This window comes from Sebastes umbrosus, chromosome 6 (assembly GCF_015220745.1).
Source record: "Sebastes umbrosus isolate fSebUmb1 chromosome 6, fSebUmb1.pri, whole genome shotgun sequence".
Lineage (NCBI taxonomy): Eukaryota > Metazoa > Chordata > Actinopteri > Perciformes > Sebastidae > Sebastes > Sebastes umbrosus.
In genome coordinates, this window is record NC_051274.1 from 23947776 (window position 1) to 23967368 (window position 19593).

Here is a 19593-nt window from a genome sequence, read left to right on the forward strand (position 1 = left end):
ATAATATATGTTTTTTTATTTATTATAATAATTTATATTACAATATATTATAATAATGTGTAATTGTATTATTATTATTTAAATGTATTATAAAATTATTCCAAATCACAAATTTGCCTCAAAGGGCTAGAAAAGGTTTATTTCTGCAGATTTGATCAACTCTTTTTAGTGGTTCCATGGTTTGCCTGGTTGGTATGTAAAATTTGGCAGGAAAAATGTGTTTTGCCATGCAATCCAACTCTATCTAGTGAAGTCAATTATTATTATTAAAACATATTATGTATTAAATATTATAATAATTTTATATATTTGTATTTATTATAATGATTTATAATTACAATATATAATAGTAGTAATAATAATAATAATAATAATATAATATATAATTATGTATAATTATAATTAAATGATTATCTAAAATTAAAATATTCTAAAACCAAATCACAAATGTGCCTCAAAGGGCTAGAAAAGGTTTATTTCTGCAGATTTGATCAACTCTTTTTAGTGGTTCCATGGTTTGCCTGGTTGGTATGTAAAATTTGGCAGGAAAAATGTGTTTTGCCATGCAATCCAACTCTATCTAGTGAAGTCAATTATTATTATTAAAACATATTATGTATTAAATATTATAATAATTTTATATATTTGTATTTATTATAATGATTTATAATTACAATATATAATAGTAGTAATAATAATAATAATAATAATATAATATATAATTATGTATAATTATAATTAAATGATTATCTAAAATTAAAATATTCTAAAACCAAATCACAAATGTGCCTCAAAGGGCTAGAAAAGGTTTATTTCTGCAGATTTGATCAACTCTTTTTAGTGGTTCCATGGTTTGCCTGGTTGGTATGTAAAATTTGGCAGGAAAAATGTGTTTAGCCATGCAATCCAACTCTATCTAGTGAAGTCAATTATTATTATTAAAACATATTATGTATTAAATATTATAATAATTGTATATATTTGTATTTATTATAATGATTTATAATTACAATATATAATAGTAGTAATAATAATAATAATAATAATATAATATATAATTATGTATAATTATAATTAAATGATTATCTAAAATTAAAATATTCTAAAACCAAATCACAAATGTGCCTCAAAGGGCTAGAAAAGGATTATTTCTGCAGATTTGATCAACGCTTTTTAATGTCAGTGCAGATCCAAAATAAAAACCCAGATTACAGAAACAACAGTGCACATTTATAACAGAGACTTTGACTCCCCCAGACCAGAAAGCTGTTTATTGGATGTTGGATGTTGGATTCAGCCTGGTCTGGTCTGGTGTGTGTGTTAGATGAGTGTGTGTTGTCCTGGCATGTGACGATGAAGGAGGAGGAGGAGGAGGAGGAGGAGAGGAGGGAGTGAAGCAAAGCAAAGCAAAGCTAGGAACAACAAGGAGAGACTCGGGGAGGGATTATATACTTCTCTCCGTTTATCTACATGCGAACAAAAGTGTCCAAACTGTTTCCTCTGTCCTCTGTTGAGCTCAGCAGTGTGTCAGCTCCATGAAGGCCTGCCTGACTAAGTTACTGTTAGCAGTCTGACGTTAGCTCCTGCTGCTAACTGAGCTAACTGCTAACTGCTCACTTCAACCAACTTGTCAACAGCCGATCGATCCTGGACGGGACTCTGCTTTAACGCTGTTATTTCAGCCTTGTTGGCGGCTTCTAGTGCCGTACACATCTCGTGAACCAGCAGCAGTATTGTGGAGAGGTAAGTCTTTAACTAATGTTGATTTAAAGGCTCTCAAACGGTGAATGTGGGTCAAGCCACGCTAACGGCTAGTAGTAGTCAAGGTTAGTAGCTAACTAGCGAGCTAAGTTAAGCTAAGCTAAGTTAGCTATTCGACTCTCTTCGACGGTCAACTGACAGGCTACTCTTTTATTATGTTGTTTTCACTTAAAGTTATAAAAGTTTGACTGTAGCTGTGTATGTTTTTAACTTTCCATTCCTCATATCCAGTTTCAGTGCTGTCATTCACAGTAATGTTGGCAGATATATTTCCCAGAACTAGTGTGACAGGTTGTCTCTGCTGGACAAGTCTCAACAGTCCCATGCTGAGGTGTATTATTATAAGATGTTAAAATATTTTAAAACCAAATAACAAATTTGCCTCAAAGGGCAAACTATTATTATTTATATTAAAAAATATGATGTATTTAATATTATTATTTAAATTCTTATAAGAATTTTATATTGTCTGCTGGACATGTCTAAACAGTCCCAAGCTGACATGTGTTTGGTTAATTATTATAAAATGATTATTTAAAATTATGTATTTAATATTATTATTTATTATAATCTTTTTTTTTTATTATAATCATTTATAATTACAACATATTATAATAATGTATAATTATTATAACAAATATTATTTAAATATTTTAAAACCAAATCACAAATTTGCCTCAAAGGGCTAATTATTATTATTAAAAAATATTATGTATTTAATATTATTATTTAAATTCTTATAATAATTTTATATATTTTTGTATTTATTATAATAATTCATCATTACAATATATTATAATGATGTATAATTATTTAATTTTCTAAAACCAAATCACAATTAAAACTAGTAACAGGAACAGACTTTGGGGCCATCATGTAAGGACAATATTAAATCAGAAAACATTTTAATAAGTAGACGCTGTGGATATACATACTACGTACATGGATGGATTAATCCACTAGGGGGCCGCGGGGCAAATATTTAACCTCCACCCCCCAAAAGCTCCTCTCCTCTCCCCTACCACCCTGCACCAGCGATCAACACTGCTCAGTGTGTACATAGTGCATGCACCCTGTCCCCTCAAAGCACCCAAGTACACTGTGTGCACCCTTCCATGGAACTGAGGCAAACAATAATACAGATGTCTCCCAGCTCCAATAGAGACAAAGGTTTATAAGATAGTGAAGAACAGACTGAAATGTTTTTACGACACATTAATGTCAGGCCAAAAGCTGTGGACTCTTTGAGTCGTGGGCCCTCTATGTTCATGGATTTTTGTTTTTAGTTTAGTTTATTTGAGAAGGGACTTGCCAACCTTGAGATCTAAAAAAAATAGGGAGGATTTTAAAAGCAAAGTGGGGGGGGTCTGAGGAGAAAAAAAGATAGTTTCAGAGAGTTTGTTTCCTGCATTCTGGTGACCTTTAATGAATGAAAATAACAAGTAAACTGCAACAGCATTTTTTGTTAAATAGGCCTACTTTTAATTTTACTTTTCAAGTCTCTCAAAGAAAACTGAATAATTTGCCCCCTTGGCGTGAACTTGTGTGAATGTCTGGTATAAACTAATATTCATCAATTTTCATTCAGTCATTTTTGCCCCTGCTTGTAGTAAGTACTCTCCGTCTCTCACTCACTGAAGGCTCCGACACAATGCGACAATGGCAACATTGCTCTCTGAAACACATTTCCAAAAGTTTGCATTGCGCCACAACGGCCTTGCTGTGATGTGCCGCGAGCGCACCGCAAACCGCGCCACTGTGTCGTTAGCAAGCCCTCAGGACGTGCGCCAGGTTTGGTGCAAATTTTCATAGTGGCCAAACAGTGGTACTACAACTTCCGTGTCCGTCACATGATGCCACTGGGCCCAAAAATACTTTTTCCCATAGACTTACATTGGGAAAGAGACGCCTGTAACTCAGCGGATATTTTTTTTCTAGGTAAATCAACTACCAAGTATGAACGCTTGAATAGCCCTTATTTAAATCAGGTCCTAAAAGTTGCAAAATGCTCTTATAGCCGAATCCAGAGTTATTTCTCTTCCTCCGTTCATGCGAATGAAACCCCGACCAGGCTGGACCGAGGGCTTGGAGGCGGGGTTAAAGGAAACGCTACTGCGCCTGCTCTATGGGCCCAATGGATGCGGAGGATCGTCGGATGATCCGGGTACTTTATCACTCGGTAGTCGAGCCGTTTTGGCTTCATGCGCCACTGAGCAACTCTCATAGGAATGAACGGGAGCCCACCTACATCGCTGTATCGAGTTTTCTTTATACAATACATCCATGTCTGAAACCCGTTATTTCCAATGGCTTGCGCCATGCCATGCCAGCTTTGCTGTGATGTGCGGCGAGCACAGCTCAAACTGCGTGGTGGCGGTGTCGCAAGCAGCTCTCCTCTGCCAGGAAAAAACATTTGGTGTAGCTCTATTGCCATCCGGCTGGAAACAGTAGGGCTTATGGCTTATACACGCTGTACAGTGCCAGAAACATGTTAGATAATGAAAAGGAAAGAAAACGGTGTAAAAACTTGCCATAAATCAGGAGAAATGTGGGAGAATTGTGACCTCGGGAGGAAATCGGGAGAGGGCAATGAAAAACGGGAGTCTGGCGAGGGTTGGCAAGTATGGAAGGTACAGTGCAAATTAATAATTAAAAGGCAATTTTTCACCTGTTGTCCCTGGTCAAGGAGTTACAGAAGGAATCCTAAAGTACATCAGAACAAAAACAGGGCATGCAGTTTTATAATCTCCCTAAAATAAATCAGAACAAAACCATAAAACAGGACATGCAGTTAAAATGTTGAAAAAGGACGCACAGTTGTTAAAAGCAGTAGAAACAGCATTGACAGTTATACATATAAAACGACATTGCAGACAAGCATAACATCTAGATAGCAACAGCAAAAAGAGAGTTTAGTGCTGACGTGTATGTATGTATGTATTCCCTGATTCCAGCTTCTTAAATGTGAATATTTTCGGTTTTGTTTTTACTCCTCTATGACAGTAAACTGAACATATTTGAGTTGTGGACGAAACAAAACATTTGAGGACGTCCTCTTGGGCTTTGGGAAACACTGATCTCCATTTTTCAACATTTTGTGTCATTTTATGGAACAAACAACGAATCGATTAATCGAGAAAATAATCAACATATTAATCGACCATGAAAATAATCTTTAGTTGCAGCCCTATATCATTTATATATTAGATTATATATATACCACGATAGAGGATTTTATGCTTATCACCCACCCCCATTAAGCTGTTGCACTTTTATCTTCATTTGAAATTGAAGCGTTTAGGACTCTTACTGGTCTGAGGCCCCTGCTTGTCTGTTCCACTTGCCTAGTGGTTAATCCAGGCATGCCTACACAGCGTGTGTATATCATGTCATAAGCCTATTACTATCAAGGACATTCCCTGGCAGCTCAAACGCAACCAGTAGTAATGGACTGACTCGGGATAGAACACCTAAATAAACACACTGTCAAAGATTAGTAAATGATCGAATATCAGTTACTAGTGATACGCTAACCTCAAGCTAAATAGCCACACTATATACGCATTTCTACCAGTGTGCGGACATTTAGGGGAGCATTTTGGCTCTGCAACTTGTTATGACAAGCTTATAGCTCAACTTGGCTAGCAAGTGGTCACTGGAGTTGGACTGTTAACCACTCACATGCTGGATCTAATAGCAAGGTAGATGATATGTGGACTTTTGAGGCCAGGTAACAGTGATGTGGTGGTCATCCTTGCTCTGTATGTAATCCATGTTATGTATGAATTATTCATTTTAATATTGCTTATTTAAAACAAAGTATTCTACTCTTCAACAGTGGAACTATGATGGCAACGTGACAGGAGGGGAGCCGCTGAGTCAGCTTAAACAGCAACCATGGAAGGTACAGAGCAGCGCGACAGGGTGAACGGCCACTGCAAGCCCAAATCCCCCCGGGACGCGGCTGATGTCAGGTGGACGCCACCCGAGGGAGAGTCAGACAGCTGTGGGGGGACGAGTGTGTCGGAACAGACAGACCTGCAAGAGTTAAAGGCTCAGGGAAGTGAGGATGAGGAGGACAAAGAGGAGGTAGTTCCTCCCTCTAAAGTCCTGAAAGGGGACCAGAAGAAAAAAGAGAGTCTGGACAAGGACGAAGAGGAAAACAATCACAGCAAGAAGAACAGCAGTGCAGCATCCAGCTACACAGGTAAGAGCTTTATTTCAAAATGTTGCTTACCGTAAAGTCATTGGAAATGGTGCATGACATAGTTAAATGACGGAGTATTAATATTCATGCATTTTTTTATGCAGACCTGTCCCATACCTCGTCGCCCTCGCTGTCAGAACAGCTGCGTCTTGGCCAAGAAGACAGCACAGGGGCTGGAATCAGCGTGGAGTGTAAGGTCTGCGGGGACAAGGCCTCTGGCTTTCACTATGGCGTGCATGCCTGTGAGGGTTGCAAGGTAATACAGTGTGTCTGTGTGCATCACAGCAGAATAGCTAAGCAAGATTACAAATCTCAATACCAGCAGTTTTTTGCTGTCAGATGTGAGTTGCTGAACCGGTTGCGTTGTTTCTCACTCAGGGCTTTTTCCGGAGAACTGTGAGGATGAAACTGGAATATGATCGCTGCGAGCGTTCCTGCAAGATTCAGAAGAAGAATCGTAACAAGTGCCAATATTGTCGCTTCCAGAAGTGCCTGTCTTTGGGAATGTCCCATGATGGTGAGAGGCAACATATTTTATCAAATAAACTCCATAAATTAGGCCATGTTGTTTAAAAATATTTAAGCTAATTATTTTTACAAATCCAAGACTTGAATGGAAATGTAATTCACGGAGAAGGGTTTACTTTAGAAGAATTTGATTTAATCTAAAGTCAGTAAGAAAGCTGCTCATTCATTTCAATTATTTTCTAATCTCCTGTGGAATCTTATTGTTTTGTCTGTTTGGAAGGGAAAGTGACCTTCAAGCTCCAGCATGTCTTTTGTGCACTCGTTAGATCCAGTCCAAGATTCTATGATTTTTATTTTATCTACAAAAGTGTTTTGTGAACTAGGAACCTGTTCCGAAAACAAAACCAGGTATCAGAACCCAACCATGGTACAGACAAAGTGATTTACTCCTGAAATATTCACTCAAAATAAGACCAGCATGTGTCTGTGTTTGCTCAGCGATCCGATATGGACGTATGCCTGAGGCGGAGAGGAAGAAGCTGGTGGCAGGCCTGCTTGCAGAGGAAGTGAACCTCAGCAAACCAGGTGGCTCAGACCTGAAGACCTTGGCCAAACAAGTCAACGCAGCCTACCAGAAGAACCTCGTTATGACCAAGAAGAGGGCCCGCAGCATCCTGTCGGGCAAAACCAGCAGCACATCGGTACATTTTAGTCATAGCACAGTTCAGTCCTGCTTTAACAGATGTATAAATATATGGATAAATTGTTATTAGGGCTGTCAAAGTTAACGTGTTAACGCAAATTTGTTTTAACGGCACTAATTTCTTTAACGCAAACGATGTTTTGCAGGTTGTAGCGGGCTCAATTTTAAAGCTAGAGGGAAGATACTGGTATCATATGAAACTTATGAAATCCATTGATACAAACCATGTATCAATTTGGCCATTTTCAAAGGGCTCCCTTGACCTCTGACCTCAAGATATGTGAATGAAAATGGGTTCTATGGGTACCCACGAGTCTCTCCTTTACAGACATGCCAACTATGATAATCACATGCAGTTTGGGTCAGGTCATAGTCAGGTCAGCACACTGACACACTGACAGCTGATGGGCTTGAGTTTGCCATGTTATGATTTGAGCATGCTTTTTTTAATGCTAAATGCAGTATCTGTGAGGGTTTCTGGACAATATTTGTCATTGTTTTGTGTTGATAATTGATTTCCAATAATAATTATATACATACATTTGCATAAAGCAGCATATTTTCCCACTCCCATGTTGATAAGAGTATTAAATACTTGATAAATCTCCTTTTAAGGTACATTTTTAACTGATAAAAAGTTTGCAATTAATTGCGATTAACTATGGACAATCATAAGATTTAATCATGATTAAATATTCTAATCGATTGACAGCCCTACTTTTTATATGTACTATATTGTTTTAATCAGTCTAACTTTTTCTGGTTTAAAGCCTTGTCTGAAATTATTTACAATAACCACAAAGTAGCTGTTAATATACAATCCACTCTTGTGTTTTATGCCAATCCTCAATACCATTTATGAGAAATAATTTATTCAAGTATTTTGTCCTCCTTTTAGCCGTTTGTGATCTATGATATGGACACGCTCTGGAAGGCAGAGAGTGGTTTGGTATGGAGCCAGTTAGTTCCAGGTGCACCCCTGACCAAGGAGATTGGGGTCCATGTGTTCTACCGCTGCCAATGCACCACAGTGGAGACTGTGCGAGAGCTCACCGAGTTTGCAAAGAGCATTCCAGGGTTTGTGGACCTCTACCTTAATGACCAGGTGAGTCGCCGCCTACTGTGCTTCAAAGTAAGATTAACTGTATGTGGCTGTTTATTCTAAGCACTAATGTACAATCGACTGTGTGGTCTCTGCAGGTGACTTTGCTGAAGTACGGTGTGCACGAGGCTATTTTTGCCATGCTGCCGTCGCTCATGAACAAAGACGGACTGTTGGTGGCCAATGGTAAAGGCTTTGTGACCAGGGAGTTCCTGCGCAGCTTAAGAAAACCCTTCAGTGAGATCATGGAGCCCAAGTTTGAGTTTGCTGTCAAGTTTAATGCTCTGGAGCTGGATGACAGCGACCTGGCCCTGTTTGTTGCTGCCATTATTCTCTGTGGAGGTGAGACGATGATCATATTTGCTTTTTATTATGACTTAAAAGTCTGGAAAAATATTTTTAAAAGTATGTAATAGTTTCCTCAAAAAACATCCATAGAAGGTCTAAAAAGATCTTTAATTTTATTTATAAAAGTCTTAAATATTTTCTCAATAATGGTCAGAAAATGTTTAGTATCCGATTGCAGGCTGTTGGGAGACACAAGTGAACTAAAAGTGGGATTGTGCGTGCAGGAGGGTGTGTTGTGGAGTTTCAGTCAGGACCATCAGACCTATAGCAAACACAGTCACTACTAGGAAGTTGTTTGACTCAACCAATATCAATTTTAAAGTCAAAGACATCAACTTAACTTAATTATTTTTTTATTTTTATATTTTGAATTGGTTAATCCATCCATCCATTTTATGCTGTTCATGATGGGTCCAGGTTGCATTAATTAAATTAATGCTGTCATTAAAAAGTATTGTTATAAACTGCTGCTACTGGACAAAAATATAATTATAAGTAATTCTAGGCCATATTGTCCCTGCTGGTTTTCCATCATACTTTCATACTATGATCTGTATGATTGTAAAACAGTTGTTAAACTGCATTCTATTAGGGTTTTTCCATACATCCGTGCTGGCTTTGCTCGACTTGGTTCGACTCAGCACAGCAGGGATTTGCATCTCCATTACAACAGGGCTACCCGCTTGAAGGTGTGTGTCTAGTGGTCAGAGGAGCAGCTTGAAAACGGTGGAAACACATTTCCTTTCCTATATTCTCCGCGATAAAAGTCCCCCGTTATTTTTGCAGCTTGTTCTCTTCCTCTCTGCAGTACTAGTAGACTTGTAGATAAGGCATTGCTAATTCAGAGATGAGCATTTAATTTCCTATAAATTCTTCACAATAAAATCTGCCCTTTATTTTGTTAGTTAAAAGCTATTATGGTGCAGCAAAATCAGGACTCTTATAGCTTAAAAAGCGAAACACTTAAATAAAGCAGATATCTGAAATTTCCAACAGGGATGCAGGAGAGAAACTAAACTTGAACCCACACAGATTCAGTTTGAAGCTACAAAAATACTGAGAGAGGAAGACAGACTTTTAAAAACATCTCTCAGGTCTCCTGCACAGTCATGAGTTGAGTCTCACAACACACTCTTATTTGAGGGAGAGAAGGGGTGTCGTCACGGGTTGGGCACGGCCGGTGAGACGTCACTGCAACCCGTTTGGAGGCGGGTCAGGCGCACCTTGGCCCAACTCCGGAGAAGTCCATTAATTCAATCAATTATTCCATCCCGGGGAGGGCTCAGCATAACTCGGTGCGCTAAAACTGGTAACGGAAACACAAATCAGTGCGACGTGGTTTTACTCGGCGTGGCCAAAAGTGTCGATGGAAAAGCCCTATATGTGTCATTCAAAATGTCTTTAAAAAATCTTAAATTTAATTTGGTGAACCTTGCAGAAACCCTGTATGTTTGAAATTGTGACTCCTCATAAGGCGTCCCTTCTTGTTCTCCCAGATCGCCCCGGGCTAATGAACGTGAAACAGGTGGAGCAGAGTCAGGACAACATCCTCCAGGCCCTGGACCTCCACCTACAAGCAAACCACTCTGACTCAGCCTACCTCTTCCCCAAGCTGCTGCAGAAGATGGCCGACCTGCGTCAGCTAGTTACCGAGAACGTTCAGCTTGTCCAAAAGATCAAAAAGACTGAGGCGGAGACCTCGCTCCACCCTCTACTACAAGAGATCTACAAAGACATGTATTAGTATTCTCCAGCACGGACTGCTTTTAGCAATACTGTTACAGACTGAATTTACATTCATGATACTACACTGCATTCAGTACAAGCACTGTTCCACGTACGGGCATGGATTTGGACATGAGGCAAAGTCACGTGGTAGGGCTAACACAATCAGCAAAGTCTTCTCAATGTCAGCATTACCCTCAGCACAGTAATGTGTGTGTATGTGTGTGTGTGTGTGTGTGTGTGTGTGTGTGTGTGTGTGTGTGTGTATGTGTGAGTGATGAGCATCTGGAATCATTTGCTGCGAGTCCTAGTTTCCCACAACGGTCACTTAACAGAGAGAATGATTTGTTTTCTCACCGAGGCTGCTCCTGTTACATTCAAATAGCAAAGCTGACCCCAGATCAGCGTCTAGAGAAAGCTTCTCCTCACTCACTCACCTAAGCTCTGTTTGTCTGTGAAGGGAAAGCATTTCATGTTCTTACACCAATGGCATAGTTGAAATAGAAAAGAGTCGAAAAGTTTCTACTGTGCAAGAGTCTCTTATGATGCCAAATGTCTTTGGTAGAGTGATTGTTCTCAGACTTTTGGTAGAGCTGAAGATGCACAAGTTGTTTTTTGTTTACATCATCATCATCATCATCATCATCATCAATGAAAGCTACTTTGCCATTTGGTTAATAGAACACAAACTGGGCTGGCTCCAGCAGTGTAGAGCTCTTTCAAAGCAGCTGTCTGTGCAATACCATTTTTCAATAAATGTGGAGATCCAAGTTAAACAGGTTTTGTCTTAAAGCCATCTACCCAAGTGGTAACTAATGGACTATGCTGCACAGATTTTTGTCTCTAAACTGACACTATAAACACATTACCCATTGAAGTACAAGGGACCGCATGTTTTTTTTTGTTTTTTGTTTTTTTTGGACATGCAAATGATCATGAATTTAGCATTCTTAGTTTATTCTCTGTAATTATGTTACTAATTATTTGTAATTGTTGATCATATTTGTAAGGGTAAAACATGAATCATCATCTTGTTTTATGTATTAAGTATATGTGTTCTTTCATATTACATGCCTGCCTATTTAGTTTAGGTTGTACCAAATATATCATACCAACAAAACGTTTCCTTTATGAGGAATTTGGATTTCACGCCATCGCAGGATTTAACCTAAAACCAGCATACTGAACCACAATGTCATTATTGGGGATCTGGTATCATGAGTTGTTTCTGTATTCACACAAGATATAACCACAGTCCTAGATTACCACCCTTTTTGTGTGTACAGTCTGATTTGTTTTGTTAGGAGAGCCACAAAGTGTAACAGCCTTACAATACTGTAGCCAGGATCCATACGTTTCCAACTGTTTTTCTTCCCCTCAAACTCTGTAGGACTCCTTTTTTTTTTCCACTGTACTTGCTCTGAATGGACTTCAGTATGTCAACACTGGTGCACACAGTCCACCTTCAGCAATCTCCTCTTGTGCTCTTAATCTGTCTTGATCCCTATCTACCTCTAATGTATGATCTGTGACATTATTCCACTGTCTCATCTCATCTCTGACATTTTATTTGCCTTAATTCCTGCTATTGCAAATTTGATATTATTGGCTGATGTGTGTGGGTGTGCCAACATAGCAAAGGGTGTGGATGGATAGATAAAACGATAAAAGTACACCAAAAAATTGATGTAAGCTACCTCTATGCCTGTCTTAACTGATGGATTGACATTATTTGTTCACAAAAAAAAAAACATGTTAAAACTTGAAATAATTTCGTCCTTATATAGTCACATGTAATCTGCAGATCTAGTTTAGTTACATCTCACTTATAAACTTTATTAGAAATATTAACGCTGATGTTTTTTTTTTATTATAAGTGATAAAATTACCATAATGGGAGTAGTGATGTGTCGGTTGCGAACGAGTTTGCTCTTTTAGCCGGCTCTTGTAAGTGAACGATAAGAGCCGGCTCCCGTCCGAGAGTCTTTTTTTTTTTGTTTTTCTTAAGTAATTCAAGGCAGATTGATAGGACAATTTTCTCCGCACCACGGGCACTCCATGCACTGACTGACTGAATGTTGTGTTAATGACGTCCGTGCGACCAATCAGGTGATGACAGACAAGGATCATACCATCAAGCAGGGAGGGGCGGCGGGGAGGAGCAGGGGTGCGCGGCACGCTGACAGTCTACAGGTATAGAGCAGGAGGGAGAGTAGGAGTGAAAGAGAGAGGAGTGTGGTGCGCGAATAGCAGACAAGATGAGTGACAGTCGGAAACGAAGCAGCAAGTCAAATTATGTCAAATTATAAGGTTTATTATAATTATATTGAATAATTTAAGCGATATATCTGCTAACGTTCCAATCATAGATCAAAACAGCGCTAAATTTGGCTGAACTATAAAAGGCAGAAGTGGTAAAACGAAGAGCTGTTTGGGAGCCGAAAGAGCCGGCTCTTATTGGTGAGCTGAGCCAAATGATCTGGCTCACTAAAAAGAGCCGGAATTCCCATCACTAAATACGATACGATACGATAATACGATAATACTTTATTGTCAGACAGGTCTGAAATTTATTTTGCATCACAGCAGCTCCATTTGCAACATCACAGAAAGGACAAAGACAAGAAACAAGGATACATACATTTAAACATTACAATCACAGAAGACGATATTCAGGGCCCTTCAACGTACATTTGATCTGGGATTAGGCTCCATATTTAGTTTTAGGATTGACTGGTGTAAAAAAGAGTGCTTCTTCAGTCTAACCTTATTAAATTGTGGAACCCTGTATCTCCGATTTGATGGTAACAATTGATATTCACTGTTCAAAACATGGTTGGGGTCAGAGACGATGGCGTTAGCCAGCCTTAAGATGTTATTATGATAGGCTGATTCATAGAGTTTCTCAAGGGGTTGACCTACAATCTTTGAGCTGATTTTCATTTGGTGGAGCAGTTTTGACTTTAAAGTAGTGGACAGACTCTTTGTACCATGTAGTATAACAATAATACTGTAGAACACTCATAATCACAGAAGTGCAAAAACAAAAGAAGAATTTGTTTACTCGTCCCAAAAGACCTGAGGCGGTGGAGAAAGTAAATTCTTTGTTTTGTCAATGTTATTGTTTTTTTTCATGGAAGAGACAAATAGAAGGGATTAATGGGGAATTTGGAATCCGTGACGTCATCACGTCAACGTCAGGTTTCTATTGGTCCGTTGCTACGTTGATTGGTAAAAGGAAACGGCTGACTACTATTTAGAGAGAGAGATGGAGGGTGTTTGGCGGCATGCTCAAAACACACGGAGGATGGACTCGGCCCGTAGTGGAAGTATCTGTAGGTAAGCAGTCGGTTGTATTGTAATAAAGCCATTAAAGTGAGTAAATAGTGTGGGAAGTATCGGTAAGCGTTGCTAAGCTGTCCGTTAGTGCTGCTCTCTGTTGTTGTTGTGCTGAGTTCGAAAGCGGAAGTTACTGCGAAAGAAGAGTGAAAAAAGTAGTTTTATTGTAAATAAAACAGGACAAATTAACTTTTTTAGTGGATGTTTGAGAGTGTTAAAGTGGGGAGATGTCAATAAACGTGTCTGTGTGTGTGTTTCAATAAAGGATTAAGTAAATTAAGCGTTAACGGTTAACCGAAACTTGTTAATCAGTCACTGTGGCAACGACGCAACGCCCTCTGCTTTCTGTTTTAACGTTAGTTATCACTTTAACGTGAAACTCAACTGCCATTAAAGAAAACATTTTAGTCTACTCTAACTCTGCTATCATTACATAAAACATGTTGGACATCCTTAGCATAATTACTAAGTTAATTAGTGACTAACTTTTCGCAGCAGATTGAACTCTTGATTTTACGACAGCACGTAAACACATTCACGTCAGTGTGGTAACGCTTTACGTTAGCAGATAACCTCTACAGCTAGTTACTTTAAGAAGATGGGTTATTGTTGACAGCTTTTTTCCACGGCATTTGTATACAACGTACAATGTTTATTTTCGTAGGACCACAAGTTAGCGTCAGCTTTAGCTGCGTTGATTGTAAGTTAACGGTTAACCAAAGATGCTAACTTTCTCTGCTGTTGCTGATTGTTTTTCACACGGTCCTGTTACCACTTCTGTCTTTAGCTTCCCAAAAGTCATTGCTACTTCCACAAAACCGTGATGGTCCTATTATAGGGGTTTTCCCCATTAGTTTAGGTTAACATAAACGTTACATCCTATTGTTTATGTGGGTCTTGGGTAACTTTTGCAGCTACTTCTAAAGTTTTGGTATTGCTCAGGCAAGGCAAGGCAGCTTTATTTGTATAGCAAATTTCAGCAACAGGGCAATTCAAAGTGCTTTACATAAACATTCAAGAACATTTCGACAAAGTGCAAAAGAACATTGCGACATAATTCAAACAGTCATAAAAACATTAAAGATTAGAAAATAAAAACAAGCTAAAAATAGAAGGTAAATAGAATATAACACAAGAGTAAAAGCTGTAGTGCAGTATAAGATCATTATCTGGTTTAATCAAAGGCAGCAGCAAACAGGGAAGTTAAGCTTTGATTTTAAAGAACTCAGAGTTGGAGTTGGTCCTGCAGGTTTCTGGGAGCTTGTTCCAGATATTTGGTGCATACAAACTGAACGCTGCTTCTGCATGTTTAGATCTGACTCTGGGGACACTAAGCAGACCTGATCCAGATGACCTGAGAGGTCTGGATGGTTCAGAACATAGCAGAAGATCAGAAATGTATTTTGGCCCTAAACCGTTTAGTGCTTTGTAAACCAGCAGGAGTATTTTGAAATCAAAATAGACAGATAGTAACTTTATTGATCCCGAGGGAAATTCAAGTTTCCAGCATCATAGTTCCATAGTGCAAAAACATGTTAGTAAAAAGGCAGTAAAAAAGTTGGTAGTACAAAAAAATATACCAGATATAAAAAATACAAGGAGATGAATAAAATTGAATATATTGCAGGGTAACAGCTGTGATACACGACTATTAAAAAAAGTGAATATAGTGCAGAAGAGACTGTTAAAAATGAGTATAGTGCAGGGTAACTCCATTAGCTTAGTCTATGAAAGTGCACTGTGTGCATTATCTGTCCTGCAGACCGTCCTCCTTTGTTGCTGCTTCTGACACTACGTGGTAGAAATTCACTCCCCTCCCTTTTCATTACAGGCGTTTCATAAATGGCTCTTGCAGGTTTGGTTCAAGGTGTAATTATCGACATGAATGGCCAGTTATACCGCCATCCCAAATATGCAGGTACTTTCAGAAAGGTGGATGCTGGTATGGTGAACGCTGCAGGTAAGCCTGTTTATCCCCACCTCCCTCTGTTATAGGAGTCATTTTCTAATTGGGGGTACATTTCATGTCCATTGGTGATATTGGTTTCTAACTATTCTTTTCATGAATATAATGTTTTACAGATTAAGGGAAAGCATATTATAAGATCTAAAAAATGGTTTGTCCCCAAATCATGTGTCCAGCACATGGATGTATTAAAGGTCCAGCATCACAGGATGTCATTTCCTCTCTCAATGGTGGCCATTTTGAATACATTCTGGTGACTGTCCTCATTTATCTGTAATAATGCATTGTCATGGAGTATATTAATTGACTGTCAACTATGTTGGGTACATTGTTATGGTTTACAATTCTTTTATTATTTTAATTCAAATACTGTATATGTTGAAATGTAAGGTTAACCTGATGAAGAAAATTACATGTTGTAAGCCATGCTAGGCTTACCATTGACATTATGGGCAAAAATAGAGAAATTGTCAAATGTGTTACTTGTAGGGATGTTCCGAATACCGTTTTTTGGGCTTCAAAGCTTCCGTGAGTAATATTCAAAGTTTTGCTTCGTGGCGTGGCACAGCAAGCTGACATGTTCTTCTGTCTGTCTGTCTCCATTTCCACTGTTTCAGTGCCCTACACACAACAAACAGCGATATCTGTCTGAGAATAACTAATAATAATGAATGTTGAATATGAATAATGTTATGGGATTATTTCATGGCCTATTTTGGGATTTATACATTATTATTATTATTATTATTATTATAATATACTTGTATATAAACTGAAGCATTCAAATACTGATTTTGAGGTCAAATACCATGGCAACGGTCAATGCTTCGAAGCATTCGGGTCAGCTCTAGAGTTGTCAACTAAGTTACCCAGAATAGGGGCAACACATGAGTAACATAGTTGAAGTGACCCTACTGGGATCAATGAGAAAATATGCTTTTTCTTAAAATATCAAAAAATAGTTAATGTTTAAGCTTTGCAATAGTGGATATATTACACTGAAGGAATGTTTGAACTTAAACCACTGATTTTGTTTTTTTTGAGAAAACGCATTACCTTATTATTTTTTTTGTCCATGTGAAATGTACTCTCAATTATAGAATGACCCTTATGTAACTAAATGAAATAATATGAAAGAGAGAAGATGTGTCATGCACACAGTTTACCTTAGCTCTTCAATATGTTTCACCACTAGGTATCTCCATGTCCTTCAACCACCTGAAGCTGATGCAGCTGTTGAAGGTAGAAGAGGATCAATGCCTACAGTTTCCTCCTCCAGTTTTGCCTATGCTCCACCTGACAGAAGAGGGTCAGAACCGGCTCTTCTGCGGGCCGAGGTGACATCCAGGCAGCAATGCAACAGATCACAATTGGTTAATGTCTCAAATCCTCAACACAACACCGGGCGCCTGGCAGCAGATATTGCTGAGGAACAATCACAAGGTATCGGATGTTTTTCATGGTTGACACTGACTTCTGTTAGCATTTTCTCCATACTTCACTTGCTGTTTCTTTACAGATTACACTCGCACTCCTCACACTGCTTCTTGGAATTCGGTCCAGAGCTCAGAAGTTGCTCAAGCGTGTGCATGTGATGGAAGAACTGAGCAGGTTTGCTTAATTAAGTGTGATCTTTCTATGGGGCATATCAGTGAATCAAACCAAGTTGCAACCAGTGGGCTTGTACTGACTCAAATGTTTCTGTGTCCAGGAGACTTCCTCCAATGAATCGACAGAGGATGGTGCAGCTGCTGCGGCCTCTAGTACCCGGGGGAATATTGAGGAAATAGAGGCCATCCTCCAAAGTAAAAATGTGACCTGTGGCATCTGCATGGACAAGGTGTATGAAAAGACGGATCCAAGAAACCATGTTTTTGGAATCTTGCCAAACTGCAATCACTCCTTCTGTTTACAATGCATCATGACCTGGAGGAAAACAAAAGACCTCGGGCCGGATGTGGTAAAGTAGGTTTCAGTAATATTTAACTGCATCTGAAGAAGCATGTAAAAGATTTGACTTGACATCAGTGTGTTTAATGATTATTCCTCAGGAGCTGCCCACAGTGTCGAGTGAGGTCCGCCTTCTATGTGCCTAACAAACACTGGGTTGAAGGACGAGCAAAGGAACGTTTAATTGCTGCCTTCAAAGAGAAATTCAGGTATGCCGAGAGATTCAGTTTTGATAGCAGCACTGATCGCTACAGCTGGGCTTGAGGTCTGATATGACTGATGACCTCTGAAACTTTGAAATGTCCACACCAGTGCAGTTGGAATGATTTTTGTCCTACCAGGGCACAGTTTAAGAAAAAAAAAAATGGCTTGCAATTTAAGGGGTCTACCCTTGTTTTGTACTCACTGGGTGTGTAGTTTTTTTTTTTTTTAAGCCTGAAAACAGAGCCATGAGGAGGTGCAGAAGTCTAGTTTTCTCTCAGAACACTTGAATTACAATATGCTGAAAGGTTGTTATAGAATTTTTTTCCCAATGATGCCAAAACTATTCTGCCTACTGCAGGTTTATAGAGATAATGATACATGTGACTCATTTCAAGGGGCCTGTAAGACTTACCCCGACGGATTGTTTTTTAAATCTATTGTCGAGCTAGAACTGTATCTGTTATGGGTACTGAAGGTGCTACATTAGTTTTGAATACAAAATGGGGATGCAATTTAAGAAATTGTAAAAACCTGTGAGCCTTGCAGTTTTGCCTTTTAGTATTATGTTCAGTTAAATGCCAAATTTCTTGAAATGTCAAGCCAATGCTGAATCCTCACATTTGTTTTCAGAAATGACCACATACAACTGAACCCCCACCCTCTTGTTCTGTCTCCTCTCATGATTCTAGTAAGAAGAGATGCAGTTACTATTCCCGATACAGATGCTGCCCCTTCAAAACGGAGTGCCTTTATCGGCATGACAAACATGAACGTCACGGGTCATTTCCGGTAAATATGATCCCTGTTTATATGCTATCCAGCTCTCACCACCATGAGATAATATTTAATTTTCCCTTTACATTTGTTTCTTGCTCAACAGTATTATACAGAAGATGAAGACTACGATGGTGTAGATCTGCTTAATCTTTTCATAGCCATGACCCTTCTCGGTGACGATGAGGACAGTGACGATGATGACGACTTTGGCTTTCCTTTTTACCTATCTGAGGAGTACGGTTTCTGAGCCTTTTTCATTCTTTTTTGTCAGTGCCTGAAACCACTGAACGGGGTCTTGTTCTAAAATTGTCCCCAGAAGAACACATGGCTGTGCTTGGAAATGCGGGCGTGTACACTCTGCGGCACATGGTTTGTTGCCCCTGTTCTAGATGTAAGCATCCCAGATGTGATGCATCTTTGATCTGTCGAATGATATTGTGGCTAATCTGTGGTTTTCTAGTTTGGATTTATTTCACTCCTGTGGCCATAGTGTTTCAAACATGTTGCAGATTGTTAATTTTCCCTTAACCTGATTAATCAATTCTGACTTCTTGTAGCAATTTGCACCATTTTGATATTTTAAAGTGTTGTGTGGATGGTAGTTTTAATTATCTATAGATAAAAAGTATGCTGTTACCCCTTCTTGCTAATGTCCACTACTGATGATACACTACTGCCTCAAGTGATAGTCATGAGACCCTTTACCTATTTTTGGCAAGAATATAAAATGTAAGATTTTATTTCTTTTTAAACAAGTTGTACTTGTACACAGAAAATAAAACATTGCTTCACACTTTGTCTCACTGAAAAGGTGTATTGTGCTTTGATTTACATTTTTGCAGTTATAAATAGAGAAGATTAAATTTTAGAGGCCAGAACCTATTGCTTCTGAGTGTAACCCCTAGGTCAGGGGTTGGCAACCTTTACTTTCAAAAGAGCCATTTTAGCCAACAAAAAAAAAATCGGTCTTGAGCCGCAAAACATTTGCAGTGAGGTATGGGGCCACATTGATGGGGAAAAAAATCAGAGATTTCGAGAATAAA

General features: G+C 38.8%; 2 protein-coding genes across 2 annotated transcripts; both read left to right on the plus strand.

Annotated features, from left to right (window-relative positions):
• The first annotated feature begins 1357 nt into the window (after positions 1-1357).
• Positions 1358-12156, plus strand: ppardb (peroxisome proliferator-activated receptor delta b). The gene is made up of 8 exons (XM_037772750.1): positions 1358-1743; positions 5600-5968; positions 6073-6224; positions 6347-6485; positions 6935-7137; positions 8038-8244; positions 8340-8583; positions 10086-12156. Exons 2-8 carry the CDS (start codon positions 5659-5661, stop codon positions 10331-10333), a joined length of 1503 nt encoding a protein of 500 aa, XP_037628678.1. The 5' UTR covers positions 1358-1743; positions 5600-5658; the 3' UTR covers positions 10334-12156.
• Positions 12157-13497: 1341 nt separating this feature from the next.
• On the plus strand, positions 13498-19360 carry mkrn4 (makorin, ring finger protein, 4). The gene is made up of 8 exons (XM_037773940.1): positions 13498-13653; positions 15485-15613; positions 16815-17062; positions 17139-17230; positions 17331-17584; positions 17671-17778; positions 18463-18562; positions 18654-19360. The coding sequence occupies exons 1-8, from the start codon at positions 13583-13585 to the stop codon at positions 18795-18797; spliced, it is 1146 nt and encodes a 381-aa protein (XP_037629868.1). The 5' UTR covers positions 13498-13582; the 3' UTR covers positions 18798-19360.
• The last annotated feature ends 233 nt before the right edge of the window (positions 19361-19593 follow it).

Excerpts from the sequence above, each read along its gene's own strand:
- ppardb (XM_037772750.1), top strand. The coding sequence starts at position 5,659 with ATGGAAGGTACAGAGCAGCGCGACAGGGTGAACGGCCACTGCAAGCCC. Across the intron at positions 5,969-6,072 it reads TGCAGCATCCAGCTACACAG|ACCTGTCCCATACCTCGTCG; the intron begins GTAAGAGCTTTA and ends TTTTTTATGCAG. Across the intron at positions 8,584-10,085 it reads TGCCATTATTCTCTGTGGAG|ATCGCCCCGGGCTAATGAAC; the intron begins GTGAGACGATGA and ends TTGTTCTCCCAG.
- mkrn4 (XM_037773940.1), top strand. The coding sequence starts at position 13,583 with ATGGAGGGTGTTTGGCGGCATGCTCAAAACACACGGAGGATGGACTCG. Across the intron at positions 17,063-17,138 it reads TGCTGAGGAACAATCACAAG|ATTACACTCGCACTCCTCAC; the intron begins GTATCGGATGTT and ends GTTTCTTTACAG. Across the intron at positions 17,231-17,330 it reads GTGATGGAAGAACTGAGCAG|GAGACTTCCTCCAATGAATC; the intron begins GTTTGCTTAATT and ends TTCTGTGTCCAG.